The following is a 16,834-nucleotide window of genomic DNA, read 5'->3' as shown; positions in this document are numbered from 1 at the left end:
GAGCTTGTTTGGTACTAGTGCATTCATGTCGTTTTTGAACACGCCATCTGTTTGATGGCACTGTCACTGACCTCAGAGAGGGATGGTGTAGGGTCACTTCTGCCATGTTTGTGCACCTGAGCCTCAGCCAAGTGTGCAGATTGACATTTTCATTCTGCTGTGTCCTGGTCTAGGCCCTGTGGAAACAGCGCTGCTCTTGTCAGATAATGCCTATGAATTAGGCATGAGGGCCATGTGCTCATCCCATCACCACCACCCCCACAAACTCCCATTCCTTGTCCAAACATCTTAAAATACAAGTGCACACTTGCAGTGGCTAATTTTATTTGGCAACATTGGATGTTGTCCATTTATTTTGTCATTGTTTTTGTTTGATAGATCTAATGTAAGGTGTTACTGCGATACTGGTGATTGGATGAATGGATAGTTATTGTATGTGGGATAGACACAGGTGATATTATAGATACGTGTGATAAGATAGGTAAGATAGGTTGGGACAGGGGAGGATTTAGTGATTTATGGGCCATAAGCAATTTCCTGTTAAGGGGCTCCAACACAATAACTGTGTGCTCTTTTATGCTCAAGTAATAAATCAACCTGGATTACAAAAAAAGATTTAAAAAAAGATTAAAAAAAAAAAAGCTAGCACTTGTGCATTTAACAAATTGTACACGTTTTGCTAATGTGAAGTTATCGATTTCTCATAATGTACGTGTAATGTAAGAAATTCATTTCACAGTGAAGACAGTTTTTTTGAGAGCTAAACTCGCAATTGATCAAAGTTAGTATGTTCTACACCCGCTTTCTGTGTAGGCTTTAATTTTATTTGCTGCTTGAAAAACCTTGGAATGTGATAATTATCTATTTCTAATATTTTTAAAAATGTAATCATGTTACAAATTCAAATTCAGTATACAAATTCAGTCTAATACCCTTACCCTGGAGTTGGTTCACTCCCCGCCAACTCGAGCCAACACCTATAGGAAAAACATACAAGAAACATCATGACAAATGTAAGAAATTACATTAATAAGCTGTCTACACTGCACAATGATTCTCTTGATTTACATTGTATTTACACTTTATTAGAATGAGAGGATTCCAGAACTTTGAAAATTCTGTTTTGAGCGGTAAGTGGATTCTTAAAAACTTTGGTCATTGGTTCAAGAAATTAACAGATTTCTCTGTGATTGGCTGCATTGTTCAACGCTGCAAATATGTTTACGGCACTATCAGATGTGGCCAAATACACACGACAGATACATAGATGGACAGATTGCTCCCTATCCCCTTGTTAGTAGAAACTAGATTATCTTCAGCTGGGATGTTCCTGTGACAACAAACACGATCAACACGATGTGCATCAGCAGATGTTGCTGTTTTAATGTCAGTAATGTTGTTATACATTTATGACATTTTATACAATTTAAGTTATTTTAAAATATGCTATGTATAAAACTATATAATTTTATTCAGTGCATTGTGCTGCCTCTGTCAAGGGAACATCCCAGCTGAAGATAATGAGAAAATTACATTACTCTCTTTTAGTTGACATTTTTTATATGAATCTTTCTGTGGTCAACCCAATTCTAATTGTATCTCACAAATTAAAAAGGAGCTAATTCTTGATTTGCAAACTTGAGGAAATGTGTGCTGTGGAAATGAACAGCTGGTGATAATCTTGAGTTTCTAGCTCACTGCTGACTGGCACGTCTTCTGGTTTTTCAAACTATGGCTCTAGTCTGTCAAGATGAGGGATGTGGAAAATGTGCCTGTAATGAAATGACTGCATAGAAGCAGACATAGAGTGATGTTTACTCACAGTGTCTGTGAGATAAAAGCATTAGGACCATTACCCTTTGAGCCAAGGGACTCCTGGAGTGGCACTGTATTGTATTTCTCCCGCTTTTATAAGACCTTACAAATTACAGCTCTGGGAATATAAACAACAAGCTTATACAAGGAGTCTTTGTGCTTGCATGTGTCCCTGTCTTTTAAGGGCCAGCATTTTATTATCGGGTTACGCTCGGGTCATCATCGGGTTACACTTCAGACCAAGCACAAATTAATAACTTTGACCCTTAAGGTAAATTCAAGATGCCGAATACACCTTCCAAACCCATCAGTTGTATCCATTGAAACAAGACCATCCATGTATCCGTTCTCCCCTTCTCTTCTTCATAAATCTGAATTTCAGGGTGTATAATGTAATGTTTTTCTTCTTTGGGCATTTTACTTAGAGAAAATTCACCTTTTATTCATATTGGATTTGAAGCAAATGTGGAATTACTGTTAGTATTTGAAACAGTGATGTTTATGAGCTATTGCATCTTACGCACAAATGTCATATTTTATGGAAAACAAGTGGCTTGTTTATTCTTATAAGACCTTATGAAATTGGTGCTTGCTTCACTTCACAGCCACGTCAGTGTATAAAATTGTTTTTGTGGTGCAGAAGTCTCAGCTACCTCAGGTGAGATGTAATAGTGCAGTAGCTGAGGTGCAGGTATTGTCTTTTCTTGAAGTGTAGATGTGGTTAGGAATTGTGCCTTTTAAATAAAAAAAGTGCAATAATCCTAATAGTGAGCCATGAGGCACTCCTCCAGTCCTTATGTTATTGTTTGTATGAATGAAGCTACAAATTCCTGCAGTCATGTGAAGTTTTTTGCTGATCACAAGCAGAACTTTTGTTTGACCCTTCTAACACATTTCCATGTCAGTGAAGATTCACTTGGATTGTAAAGGCATGTCTATTCAAGAGGAAAATGCATACAGCAGAGACAAGAGTTGCTCCTGTGTGGAAGAGCTTTTAGATCAGTGTTTCCCCTTTGGGAGTCACTGACTTTTTTGCACTAACAGTAGCACTGTAACAGTGATATTATTATTATTATTATTATTATGAACTGAGTTTAAACTTGCAGTTTCTGTGCTCTCAGTAATGGGAACTACACAGAAAAGACAGAAGAGAAACATCCTGTGTCTTGCTGTGTCGATTCGTTCTCAGGCTCTTAGAGTGCAATGTAAGCTGCCTAGTGCAGCGTATTCCATTATTCGTAAATGCAGCAAAAAAAAAACTGCAAGTTGATTACAGTGCAAACAGGAGGTCTGTATTTATTAAACTATGAACTACTGGCCAACCCAGGGTTCAGACTATCCTCTTGAACTGAGGCTTGTTTTTATTTTAATGGGTGCCACATGAATGCTGCAGTTTTGAATCAGACAATTGCATTCCAGAATTTGGTTTTCATTATGGTTGTTATGAAAAACATCCCTGTTTACCCTTCTAGCTCGCTGCAATTATTATTCTACACTAATTATTAATGTGTTGAGTCAGAACAGGAATAAAAATTAGGGTGACTCATTGAACTTGCATATTATGTCTTAATAATAACTACTGAATGTATATTACATATTAAACATATCAGATTGTCTGTTGCAAATAATAAATTATTTATTATCCTTTTTATAAGATGTTAGATAAACTGAGGGACCGCTGGGTGAACACAGGTCTGTGGGACAAACTTGAGGAGCGGAAGACCGTAATTACAGAGCCACGTGGTGGTGGCAAGGGTGATTTTGATGAGTTGCTGCGGACATACTATGAAGCCATCAGAGGAACAGCAGCCAACAGTGAAATCAGAGGTTAGTGTTGATTTATTCAAAATACCACGTTTAAATGTGTTGGCTGTGTGTTGATTATGATTTATTTTCCCAGATGGAGCACTGCTGGTTGCGGTTTGCAGAGGGAAGGTTAGCGAGGGCTTAGACTTCACTGATGATAATGCCAGAGCAGTGGTCACCATTGGTATCCCGTTCCCCAATATCAAAGACTTGCAGGTAACAATGTCCAGGTAGCAGGTCTCCAAAAACCATATGACGATTATAATTGCGTATATTATACTTGGCATGTTCTTAATTGTAATCGGTCTCGTGAGCAAATCTATAAAAAAAATAACACATTTAATTAATGGAATTCTGTAATAACATGGCATCATATTTGCATAGTTCAAGTCACTATAATGCCTGACCTTGAAAAATATATTGCTTTTGTTGTTCTGTTCCACTAGATGTGAACTGATTTTTTTTTTTTTTTTTTTTTTTTTTTTTTGGTTCAAGATGATTCAAGACCATCGGTGGCTTCATGAGCTGTGAACTGATGGTAGAGATTCTTTTAGAGAGTAACTTTGATAGGCTTACCCAATCTTTTTATAAACCGATTTAAAACTTTTTCCCTTTTCTTCATCCTCATTTCAACCCTGAAAGTATCATTTGCTCTCTCATATGTGTTCATGTTTTAAAAAAGTTACTTCGTAGGCAGAACATCAGTTCCCCCCTTGCTGTGATCCGTAAATGAATTCAATAGTGATTGTGCTGTGTTCTGCCTGTCCTTAGCAGATAGAACTGACCTTTAAGCTTCCCCGTCTGTCTACCTTGCTGTCAGAGTATGTTGAAGCTCTCCTAACTGGGTCTGTCACCGTGGGGATATGTACAGATGATTGACACTTCCGAGTCCTTCACCTTAGCGGAAGCTGTTGGCGTGGTTGTACCCTTACCTCTGGGGAAGGCCTTTGATTTTTTTTCACTTCTGCTCCAGTGGAGTCCGATTGAGTTTGCCATTTTGGATGAGTTTTGGAAGGTTCTGAGGTAGGTTTTAATCATGTGGCTTGTTGCGGACAAGCCATGAGTTGATGTGCCAGAGGGGGTGAGGAGCAAGGAGGCAGGGGTTTCTAGTGCACCTGGCCAACCGTAATGCTTCTCCTTGTCTCAAATGCCACATGAAGTGGTTGACAGCACTCAAACGTGTTTGTTTGCTGCCCTCGATTTCCCCTCAATACATCCCCCATTGACAAAGGTGATGCTTTTACTAATTTTTGTAGTTAGGCAATAAGTCTATCTGCAAATTATCTTCAACACGTCTTTTTCAGTTTCAGTCAGACCTGGGAAGTGCCATTGAAAAGTAAAAAAAGTGAAAATTAAAATATGCTTAGTGATGCATTTATTTTTTTAGATACACAATAACACTGTAATATTGTAAATACTTAAAAATAAATAAAATGTAAAAAAAATAAAAATGCAAACCTTTTTCTGTTTTGACCTTTAGTCCAGTCTTCAGTGTCACTGCTGTTTTGGTAACAGCATAAAATTCTTTACTGTCACTTTTGGTCAGTTGAATGCATCCAAAATAAAATGAACCCAAAATTCCCACTTTCTTTTTATTTTTATTTCTATTAAAATAAAAGTGGTTTGCAAGCGTTAATGATGTTCAGCTTGTTGTTGAATTGTTCTTTTGTCAAATCAGTTTCCAGAATGGTAAATGATTCAGTTTCCAGATTAAGTCTGAATCTAAATCATTTAATTAAATATTTATGTTGTAATCACAAACGACTGGAAAGATCATAGAAATTCATTTTTTAAAAAGAATACAAACTCTGTTGTTTTATGCAAGTTCATCTCTTTATTGTTCATACTAGGAAACAACAGTTTACTCAACAATTAGCAATTAACAGCACAATGTTTATATACTGATAGCCTGCATGTAAGCTTTTGGTTGAATGCGTAGGGGGTGGGGATGACCCCTGAGGATGTATAGGATATGACCCTATTAATGCATATGAAAAAGAGGACACTGACACTATTTACTGTCAGACTGTAGTGGTTACTCTATGCAAAGACAGTCTGAAAAACACCTTACTGTCTGCATCCGGTCTCACAGGGAGCCATCTAGTTATTTTCAGAAAATGGAAAAATATAGATTTAGTTTCATTATTGTTTGTTTCAAGCTTTCAGAACGGTACGCAAATCCTTGAATTCATTGTGGCTTGTGACTTAACTTTCTGCTCTCTAGTCAGAGTAGAGGTCCTGTTGTGTGGATGCCTGCGCAGTCTTCCCAGATAGACAGAAAAGCTATTAAAGTGCCTCTGAAACGAGAGTATCGCTTTTATTACTCCGTTATTGGGAGCAAGATCAAAGGTGAACTTTAAACAGTCTAAGGCATTGTAAGCCGATGGTGCACACATAAAAATAGCCTCTGGTGAACATAAAAACTAAAGGGAACATGTTTTGTTTCGCTAAGAAAAATAATCTCAGATTTAAAAGGCAGTAAAAGGCCTATTCCAGCTGATGCCGTGTCTCGATGCCTAATGAACAGCTTGTGCGAGACGATGGAAAGTGTGTTAAATTGTAAAGGTTTGTGTGGAATGTTGTATCTCGTTTCTCTTTGATTTTCCTTTTAATTATGGAGCCGAGGACTCTTAGTGTGACCCTCTCTGCTGTTTCCTAACACGGACAGACAGCAGGCTACGAGATCTCGGTGGCGACAGTGTTCCGCTCTGCTGCAATGCATGCCTCTTGGTCAAATGTCTGTTTTTAAGGATGAACAGGTAAAGAGGTTGAAGCTGATGTGAGAGTGGGCTATCTCCTGACATTTTACGTAATCCCTTCCAGCTTGCGGTTTCTTGCACATTGAGGAGATTTGGCTAGCAGCGAGAATTGGCTTTTTCACATATGCAAGCTGTCATGTCGGATTGAGTGTTGACATGGTACTGGGAGGTGAAGGGCCTTGATAGTGAAATAGACTCTGATTGGATTTATATGACAGTCCGCCTTGGGGTAAGCGGCCTTTAGTTGACGACAGGATCTGTATCCAGATGCTTTTAACCCTTCCACTGGGTTAGAGATTGAGATTGAGCATCAGATGGCGGATTCAGTCATGCTGAAGTGTTTGCTCTTCAATTCAGCCCCATGTGTATGTCAATGTGTCCATATGTTTCTAAGTATTCCTGATTAAGGTGTGTGACAACATTGGGGTGACGCAGAGTTGATGTGTACAAGAGACGAGCCTTACCTGCGATGGTCATGCCCTCGTACAGGTTGTGGCATCTGAAAACACGGTACCTGTCACAAATAGTTAAGGCTTTCACCGCCCTGTCCCATCCGACGGGATTTGAACTTTTCACTTGTCAATTCAAAAAGGTTAGCGTTAAAACCGTGAGGGCAGTGGGTGAAAATTGATGGATGCCTCCCTGGCATTTTTATGGCAAAGCAGATGCCTATTGTCTGGTGGCCTCTTTCTTCCGCCTTTTTGCAATGGATCAGCGGGTGTAGGCAGGCGAGTATAAAAGCACTTCAGGCCCAGGGTGTCATCTTCAGGGGAGCTTTGCCCTCTGCAGATCACCGCTTGCCAGTCCTACCTCCTGCCAGTGTTAATCTAATTAGTTCTATATGAGCGGCACGATGGTGGTGCAGCTGCCCACTCCCAGGTGTGGCCTGTTGGGTGTTCTGAAGAATGAAGAATTGTTGGTGAAGATTAATACTGTCTTCTTTGACCATTTAGAAAGGAATCTTTATTTGAACAAGAGCAAAATTCTGTCAGTTTACTGCCATTTTAAACTTGCAAGTCCTTTGTGTTTTACTGAAGAATGTAGAAGTTAAGTTAAGCACAACACCTCTGGATTGGCTCATGAATTGCCTAACCAGCAACCTTCCAGTTAGAAGACCTGTAACTTTACCAATGTACAGTTCTTAAGCAATTACGTGCTGTTTGTTTATTTTCTGTTCATCAGAAGTTCAAAATGGTGTTTTCCAAGCTGAACAGAATATAGAAAGTGATACAAAAGTCAGGAAAATTTCTTAATAGATTTGAGTCCACATTTAGTTTGAATGGAATCCTATTGTGCATGCCAAGGCTGCTTTTATTCTATGTAAATAAATATTATTATAATAAATATAATTATTCTATATTTCATGATTTTTATAGAGGCCATTTAGGTCCAAGTCATAGTTTCTTTTGCATTGCAGGTTGAACTGAAGATGAAATACAACGACAAGCATGCCAAGTCGCGAGGGCTTCTGCCCGGTGGGCGCTGGTATGAGATTCAAGCATATCGGGCACTAAACCAGGCACTTGGAAGGTCAGATCCACATGAATTTTACAGTTGCTGTTTATGCATATGCATTACTCTGACATAGTACAAGTCTTTTACAACAAATGTAGTGTAATGATATGTTTGCTGTCCTCATAGGTGTATACGACATCGGAATGACTGGGGTGCACTTATCCTGGTTGATGACAGATTTAGGACGAACCCGAATAAATACATCACAGGTAATTTAGTAATGGTCTAAAAGTGTTAGAAATTATTGTCCCTTCGTGTCACACAGCTGTAGTTCCATTTCTGTATCACTAGATGGAGATAATCACCCACCGCAGGGGTTTTGACTGTGGGCTGCGGCCAGATAATGTGTACATAAGGTCTTGCTCTTTTACATGTAACAGTGATGGGTTGAAAACATTCATTACTTGAAAATCTACACGTATTGACAGTACTGTGGTACAGAGTTATGAAAATAGTGGTCAACTAGAGTGGTTAAATGTTTGTCAAATGCTGCTATCCTCTTCTCTCAGGCCTGTCAAAGTGGGTGCGTCAGCTAGTGAGGCACCATGACACCTTCACTGGCGCCATGCAGTCCCTGGAGTCCTTTTCTCAAGGCCAGGGGGGGGCAGTAGAGACCTTCGAAGAGAGACAATCTCAGGCTGCCTCTCAACTCCCCAGCCCCTCCACTGTTACCTCACCCCCTCCTGAGATAATCGCCCCCCTCAAGCCATTTGACCCTAAGATTGCACCACCGAACCTACACACCGAAGTGCAGGCGGCCAACTCTGAGAGCATTTCTTCTGAATCAGGTATAAGTCTTGAGTGGGAAAAAAACAATCATTTTATTTTGTTAACATTTTAATTTTCCTCCTGAAGGTGATAATGGATATAATTGTTGGGCCAACCATTTATTTCTTAACTCCATTAAAGGCCTGTAACTTTCACGCAGTTCTTTTATTTCTGTCTTTTACATTGAGACCTGTTTGGATTATTTTTGGATTATCTTGCTCTTCATGCTTTTTACAGAAAAAGTTTGCAAAAATGTAAAAAATCTTTTAACATCAATGTAAATAAACATACGTTTTTTCTTGTTGAGCAAAAAAAAAAAGAAAGCGACTGTATTGTTTGACAAGAATGACTTGGGTTATAACTGCATTGATTTTTTTTTTCTTTGTTTGTTATTATTATTTATAATTATTAATAATTCTCTTTTACTCTCTTTTTTTTGACAGCCCAAAATATATTCAAGTTTAGGGTCAGTAAGACTTAAGACATTTATAATATTGCATAGATAAATGATAAATTTTAATAAAATTTCGATTTAAAATATATGCTAGTGTTTTGAGTTTGATCCTGGAAGGGAAAAAAAAACTTGATTCTGTAAACATATTAAGCTGCAAAGCTGTTTTTAACACTGTTAATAAGAAATGTTTTTTGCACACCAAATTAAAATGTGATGTGACAATTTGAGATTTGAGTATTGGCTGACGATCAGTTTTGTAATTAAATAAATGCAGCTTTAATAAAGATAAGACATAAAAATTTTACCAACCCTAAACTTTTAATGCTAGTTCATTCAAAGTGACCAGTGCATTCTGCAAGATTTCTCCATTAATTTACCAAAAAAACAAAGAAAGTCAAATAGATTTAAACCAATGTAAGGGTAAGTAAAAAATGACAAGATGTATTTTTGGGTCAGCTATTTCTATAACATTGTGGCCACCTTTATGTAAAACCATGTGGTAAGTGAGCGTGCGTTTATGTGGCATGTACATGTATGCCTGCGTGCTGTACACACTCTTCACTCCTCATTGCATCTGTCAGACCCTGTGAACCCTGACTGACTGAACAGCATCGGGATGAGCAGATGTCTGACTGTTGCTTTTAATGAAATCCCTTTGACCTTTGTTTGTGGTAGATTGAGCGTGAGTATTTGCATACAAATCAGAGACTCCACTCATTCAGACTTGAACCATATTGTAAACCCAAACCTAAAGCCCCATACACAGTTATCATAAAGACCCTGTGCTTCACCACTTAATCAAAGCTAACCCTCAAACGTGTTTTGTCTCATGAACAATGCAAGCTGTATTGTTTTAACCAAAGATTCTGCTCTGAGGCGTACATTTGAGCTGGTATACACACCCAAGAGTTTTGTATAATTGTCACTCAGATGTCTTTGTGTCTGTCTGTTTGAACAGGTGACCAAAAGAATATGCAGCATCCATCTGAACCAAGCAGAGAATGTAATGTCCAAAGAACGCCATGGCATACAAGCCGTCTCTTCACTTCCACTCCAGTCAGTACTCAATTCAAGACTCCTATTTTTCAATCTGATCCAGAAGTAAGTTCAGTGATCAACAAGCAAGTTCACTGTGAAGTTATTCCTGTGGCACCAAAGCACCAAAAAAATGGTGTTCCTGACCTAAATGATCGTTCAGTTGAACCTCAACTTGAGCAGGTCTTTGTGATCCCTACCTCTACTTCAAAGCAGAACACCAGAGGAATGGACCATGAAGATACTGAAGAGAATGAACAAAGTATCTTCTACAGCCCTGAGCTGTTTGAAGCAGATGAGGAGGAGAAGGAAGAGACTACCGAGGTGGAGAAATCTCCACCAGAAGTTAGCCATACTCCCGCTAATAGCACAGCCAGTGTTCTTTTGGAGGACCTCTTTGGTTCAGAGGAAGCAAAGAGAACATTGTCTGAAGAGCATGTGAGCAGCACTGTCCCGGACAACACATTGTTACAGGGTAGTACAGAGCAGACAGGTTTAAACTCTGGGCCAGATATTGGCTCACAAAATGGCCCCAGCAGTAGTCGGTTACATAGGCTCTCCAGATGTAGGCAGAAAAGGCCCAGCTCATCAGCAGCATCAGGTAAACTCACCAATTATTTTAAACGCATTCCCCCAAGTAGCCAAGCGTGCATCATTACAATTGATGACTGATGAAGTTAAGCATTGTGTATGATGAGGAAAGAAAAAAACTAATCTATGTAAGTCTATTTTGTCTCATTTAGTGTAATAATGGACATTTTAATCGTACCCCCAAATATCAACATGAGACTGCTGATCTGTCTTTAATATGCTCCTGAGAATATGTGTATGTTTTATAAGAATGATTAAAATAAGTGACAAGCACATCCTCCACTCTGTGACGTGATGTCTTGACCGGGTTGATTTTAATGAGATGTACTGTATTGTGGGGGCTAAAAACTGGAAGGAGGTGTGGGCAGGGGTTTTACATGGCTGACTGCACTCGGCTAAGAGGTTCTGTGTTTTTGCACAGAAATTACAGCTCAGTAAAGTTTTATTTGTGTGAACTCTGAATGTAAACGGGGGGCAGCTGTATAGTGCTGAGGGCCAGGGGCGCCAAGGGGTGGCAGGTCTGTAAACAGAAGCAGAAAGCTTTTTTTTTTTCTGTCTCTCTCTCTTCAAAAAAAGCGCTATATGACTTGGAGCAACAAGGAGCATTAAAGACTGTTGTTGTTGTTATTATTATTATTATTATTATTATTATTATTATTATTATTCAACATTTTATTTACTCTGTTTAATTTCATTAAATAGTTGATTTTTTTTTCACTGTTACTTTAAAGACAAGGTCTTACTAATTTTGTCCATTCTTGAAACTGAATTTGAAACAGAATTTTCATTAACATTACTGCTTATATATATATATATATATATATATATATATATATATATATATATATATATATATATATATATATAATGTTTGTTTTAAAAACATAAATTACATTGACAAAAAAATATATATTTATTGTAAAAGCATTAATTTGACAGTAAACAATCAAAATAATCTATTAGCAGAAAAAGGCATCTTACTATTCGAATACATAAATAGGACAGTATGGGGTTACATTGTTTCATATCTAAAGGATGCTTTTTTTAGATAATATATTTGGAAGGTGTTATTACTGGCAGCAATATTCAAATTGTCTGACTGTGATAAGAATGAAAATGGACTCTAAAATATGTTATTACTCGCATTACGTTCCATGGCACATATTAAATTACTTTTTTCTTTTTTTGTTTCCTGAGACTTTGCAGACAGGGGGAGACTGTAGCAAATTAACCTCCATTAGCCTGACAAGATTTGTCTCGTTAGAGGGGCTTAAACGGCAAACACCGTTAATGTGGGGGCAAAGCAAGAAATTTTATTAAAGCTCATCCCTCTTCATTTGTCCTGTGCAGAGGCAGCCAGTTCGTTATTGTAATTGCATGGCGGGCTGAGACCTGCCCATTAGTATCAATCTGAATGAGGATGCTAAAGGCTAAGGCGTGAGAATGTGTGTAGTTCAAGACATCATAATAAGCTGTCTGCAGCCATGCATAACTGCAAAACAGTTGGACCCTGCCTCAGTTAGCCATTTATTAAACTAATACATTTAATTGAATTAGCCTAATTCACCCCTTGTCTCTCTACAATCAGTTAAAGGGTTTTTTTTTTTTTTTTAATAAGAGCAGAGCTGTACAGGAAAGCTCTTTCCACTGTTTTAAGCATTATTCTATTCAGGCATTATGATTTTCTCAGTGCTCATTCTGAAGGTGCATGTGCTTGAATTCAGCAGGTCAAAGTTCAGATGCAAGCATCAGGGAGAGACTGCCAGCAATGTCCCAAGCTTCACTCAAATCTAATTCAAGGACTTCAACCTTGCTTAAACTAGACCTAAACCAACAAGTGAAAGGCCATATCCTGAACACAAAAGAGAAAAGAGAGCAGACACAAAGAGGTAACCAACGGAAAATTGAGGAAGCTGTGGCATCATCTGCTGAGAGGTTAAAAAGCGAGAGAAGAACTAGTGAAACAGGCACTTGTATAACAGTTAAACCTTTGCTTCCTACACCTGTACTGAATGTATCGATACGAAAAGACCACTTAGAGAATCAAACAGGTAGGAATGTCTGCTTGTATGTCCTTAAATTAAATGTACTAACGCATATCTTAGTTTTTGGTTTTTATTTCTATGATCCAATAAGCAGGTATCAGAGTTCACAGATCATATTCGAGGAAAAACAGGCTCCCAAAGAGGCTTAAAATGGCAACTCTGGGCAGACAATCTCAAACACAAAGGTTAGCCAAGTGTTGGCATTCACAGTGGATGCTTAGTGGTTGACTTTGCCTTTTGTGACATGGAGCCTTTCTCTTCCAGTGGTTATCCTGTTAATCTGCCTTTTTGAATGAATTTGAACTCAACCAAGGTAAGTGAGACTAGGTTTTGGCTATTGCCAAAACATACCACTTCAGAGTTGCCTAGTGCTCTTTGCTCACCAAAACAGTATTTGATCCATTTTTAACATCAAAAAAAGTTTGTTCAGAGCACTAACATTTAAAATTACTTACTGAATATATAAGTCATTTTTAAATAGGCTGCATCTCGTAAACTGTTTGCTTTAGTCAAGACCACATTCAAGTGCGGCACACCCATGGTGTCCCATTGGGGTGTGGTCTTTGCTGCTACTTATGCAAACCGTCACTATCCGCAGTATCCTGTAGATCAGAGCAGTCTTAGATCAGAGCAGTCACCGGATGATCTACAAACTGCCACTATGGTGATTTTACGTTCCGAGTCATTAAATTATAAATTATTTAATTATCATTAAATTATTTTTGTTTTCTTGAGTTATTGACTTGGCAGTCAGTGGGATACAAGCCTCACAGTTTTCATCAAAAATATCTTAGAATATTCACCAAAGGCGTTCGGAACGACGTGAGGTTAAATGATTAATGACAAAATGTTCATTTTAGGGTGGATTAACCCATTAATTAATAATTATAATAATAATAATAGTGTTTTTACTAGAATAATAGAACAGTTTGATGTTCCCTTTATGATCCATTTGAATTCCTAATTGTGAGATTATATAAAGCCTAAGCAAACATGACCTCTGAAATATTAGCTTGTCTTTTTGCTGTTTGTGCTGGTCCGCTGACACCCAGTCAATATTAGGCCAGCATGCACTTCTGTGAGAGCGCGTATATGAATGCACAGTCCATTTCTTTGTTTCTCATGTTTTTGTGCACCCTGTAAATATCTGCCTTGCTCGTGTACGACGCCATATGGAATGAATTTTTCAAACTGAGAAAAAAATCCTTATTGATTGGAAGTCCTTGAGCTTTAATTAAACCAGGACCAGGTACTTAAATAAAAAGGAAGCCATAAGGAACTTGAAAAACCACAATGAAGATAAAATACTATAAAATATATGTTTTCAGACAAGAAGGGCTCATTGGTCTGTTGTATTAGGCTATTATGGGCTGTACCCCTACATTTTGACATAAGTTTATTGATCCACAAAATGTGGATCAATAAAAAAAAAGTGGGGAGTAGTCATAACTTTTAAGTGCGTCTGGTGTGTCTGAACTCTGATGACCCACTACTGTTCAAAAGTTTGGGGTTATTAAACTGAGCAAAGGTTAAAATTAAATTGATTAAAAGTGATAGGACATTTTACTAAACGCTATTCTGTCAAACTGAGAAATAAGAACTATTTCTTGAGAACCAAATCATTATTTTAGAGTGAGGGATTTCTAAAGGTCTGTAATATCTGCAAAAAAAAATCAGCTTTGTCATTTTAGCAATACATTTTAACATTTTGAAAACTGTAGTTGAATAAAGTGTAATTGTAAACAGTTTTTACTGCATTTTAGAATTTTTTTTTTTAAAGATTTAGTGGGCAATAATTGATGACAAAGGTTATCTAAACACAAAAATAGACAATAATAATGCAGATAATAACATAGAGAAACTCATATCAGCTAATATCCGTTATGGTACAATAAATTGCTCAGCCCTATTATTGACATTTTAACTGAAAACTAATTTTCAGTGTCACTGTTGATTTTCAGTTTCATGTGTTGTTGATGCTGTTTGTTTAAACTTTAAAAATAAATTTTAAAATGCTAGTTTTGCTTATTTAATGCTGCGTGTGTGAAAAATGCCCTGTAGCCTTTATTACAGCCCACCACCTGCTTAAAACTTATGCTGCAGTCGGCTCTCGTCACTCTTCAGTCCCGGCTTATCCTGAACAATTCTTCCACCCCTCCAGCTTGACCTTCATTTGGGTGTGTAGCATGGGGCCAACATGCACTCCAGAGGTGTTATCCTCTCATTTGCACAGCCACCATCGCACTATGTTAATCACATCTCCAGTTGGTAATGGAGGTTTCATCTGGTTTCCGGCCCTGCAATCCCTACTTTTTTTTCCCCCTTCTTGGCCTTTGTCTTGCCTCGAAGCAGAGCTTCACAGCTCTCAAAGGTGATAGCTTTAGCCGTTACATCTCAACGCTGTCCAAAATTTAATTCATAATGGGCGAGGACATTGAGGGCACATTAAATAATTGGCCATTATTCACAGCCTGTAGGGAGCTCGGCGCACATGGCGTAGTTTGGTGGTTTTTAATGTGGAGAAAGAAGGTTGACAGACTCTGACCCCATTATGGAGGTTAACGTTATATTTGTAATTAAACTGGATCATTTTGTCTCATGAGAGGAAATTATCACGCTTCACAGAGTATAGAATGTGATCATTCAGAGCAGAGCTTTTCACTTCACTGCTTTTTGGATCAAACAAAAGAAAACATTGCTTCATTTACTTGCCAAATGACTAAGCCTTTTTCATATTGTGCATTTTAATAATTTTTTAATCACTTCTGAATATCTTGGTGGGGCTTTGAAAATTAGTTTTTGACCTTAAGTTCATATATTTAGATTTATGTGGATGTTTTGTTTGTCACAGTGCCATTTGTATGTTACAGAATCCAAATTTTCTGTACAAGATTTGTTTTTCCATCTTTCTTTGACTCCCACCTTGATCTATTCTTCAATATGAGCAGTGGACTTGGATATGAAAAGGCAAAGACCGTGAAAGGGACATGAACTCGGTTTTACACTATATCCGTGTCCCCGAGGCGTCACGTTGCATGGCAAAGGAAGCTGTTAGCCAGAAGCTGTGATAGCATTGTTAGGGCCGGTGGGTGGGGTGATGTTGTAACTGCTTGTGCTTTAGGTTTGGGTGCTTTAACTAGGAGTGGCTTGTGGACAGGTGGTTGCCTAGTCACCAAATGTTTGTTGCTGCAGCAACAGTCTGCACCAGTCTTGATAAATCCTTTTTTTTTTTTTTTTTTTAAGGGGGATTGTAACTAGGCAGGTGAGGCGTAATCTATAATGTAATGGATAGTTAATCCTCATTTTGGTTAATCTGTCTGTCATGTTACCATCTTGTGCTGGCTTGGATGCCAGTTTTTACGGACTAGAATGCGAATAAAAACGCTTATGGGCTGAAGAGGCTCTGTTAGAGGTTTAGACCTATAATCCCTGGCAATAATTAGCTCATGAGCAGACAACAGCATTAAGGAACTCCGAGAATAAATAATATGCCCCTTGTGTTCGGTCTTTAAATCTATAACAGATTGTGAATGGTTGATTTAAGATTCAAGAGATATTTTGTTTAACAGTTTATTTAATTTTTGAGTATGAGGCTATGAAGGAGCTGGTCATCTTAGTTCCTAAACATCTCCCCCTCAATCTGTCTGCAGACACAGCTGTCAAATCTTGGCTTGGGTTAAAGTTTTGGAGCCCCTGAAACAATAAACCTGGATTTCTTTCAGAGGTTTATTCAGAATTAGACACTTAATCTGACTTAACAATTTGATAAGTAGACTGATCTGAGTATAGACATTCTTTGTTGTGGTTCATCCTCTGTTGTTTACTTTGAGCCTTTAATACATTTTTTTCCTTTTATCTGTGATCTGTAAATCATAGAGGACACTAGTGAGTTAGGTGACTTAGTTTATTTTGTGTCATAGATTAATTATAAAGCCAAAAGGTGATTTTATTTATTTATTTTTTTCACCACTGTTGAGTATTTATTTTATATTAATTATGTTTATTTATTCATTTTATTATATTTATTTAATTATTTTGTGGAACCA

The 16,834-nt window shown here is 37.8% G+C and overlaps 1 protein-coding gene across 1 annotated transcript in view; it reads left to right on the top strand.

Moving 5' to 3' along the window:
- Positions 1-11,016, top strand: part of brip1 (BRCA1 interacting helicase 1) — a 27,081-nt gene extending 16,065 nt beyond the window's left edge. Inside the window, exons 15-20 of the mRNA XM_043258184.1 lie at positions 3,471-3,642; positions 3,716-3,837; positions 7,798-7,910; positions 8,022-8,104; positions 8,405-8,683; positions 10,076-11,016. Coding sequence (XP_043114119.1) covers positions 3,471-3,642; positions 3,716-3,837; positions 7,798-7,910; positions 8,022-8,104; positions 8,405-8,683; positions 10,076-10,824 — 1,518 coding nt within the window. The 3' untranslated portion in view covers positions 10,825-11,016. The remainder of the gene's footprint in view (positions 1-3,470; positions 3,643-3,715; positions 3,838-7,797; positions 7,911-8,021; positions 8,105-8,404; positions 8,684-10,075) is intronic.
- Positions 11,017-16,834: the final 5,818 nt, after the last annotated feature.

Source organism: Puntigrus tetrazona, chromosome 15, assembly GCF_018831695.1.
Source record: "Puntigrus tetrazona isolate hp1 chromosome 15, ASM1883169v1, whole genome shotgun sequence".
Lineage (NCBI taxonomy): Eukaryota > Metazoa > Chordata > Actinopteri > Cypriniformes > Cyprinidae > Puntigrus > Puntigrus tetrazona.
Note: the sequence above shows the minus strand (reverse complement) of the source record. Positions and strands in the feature narration are given on the sequence as shown.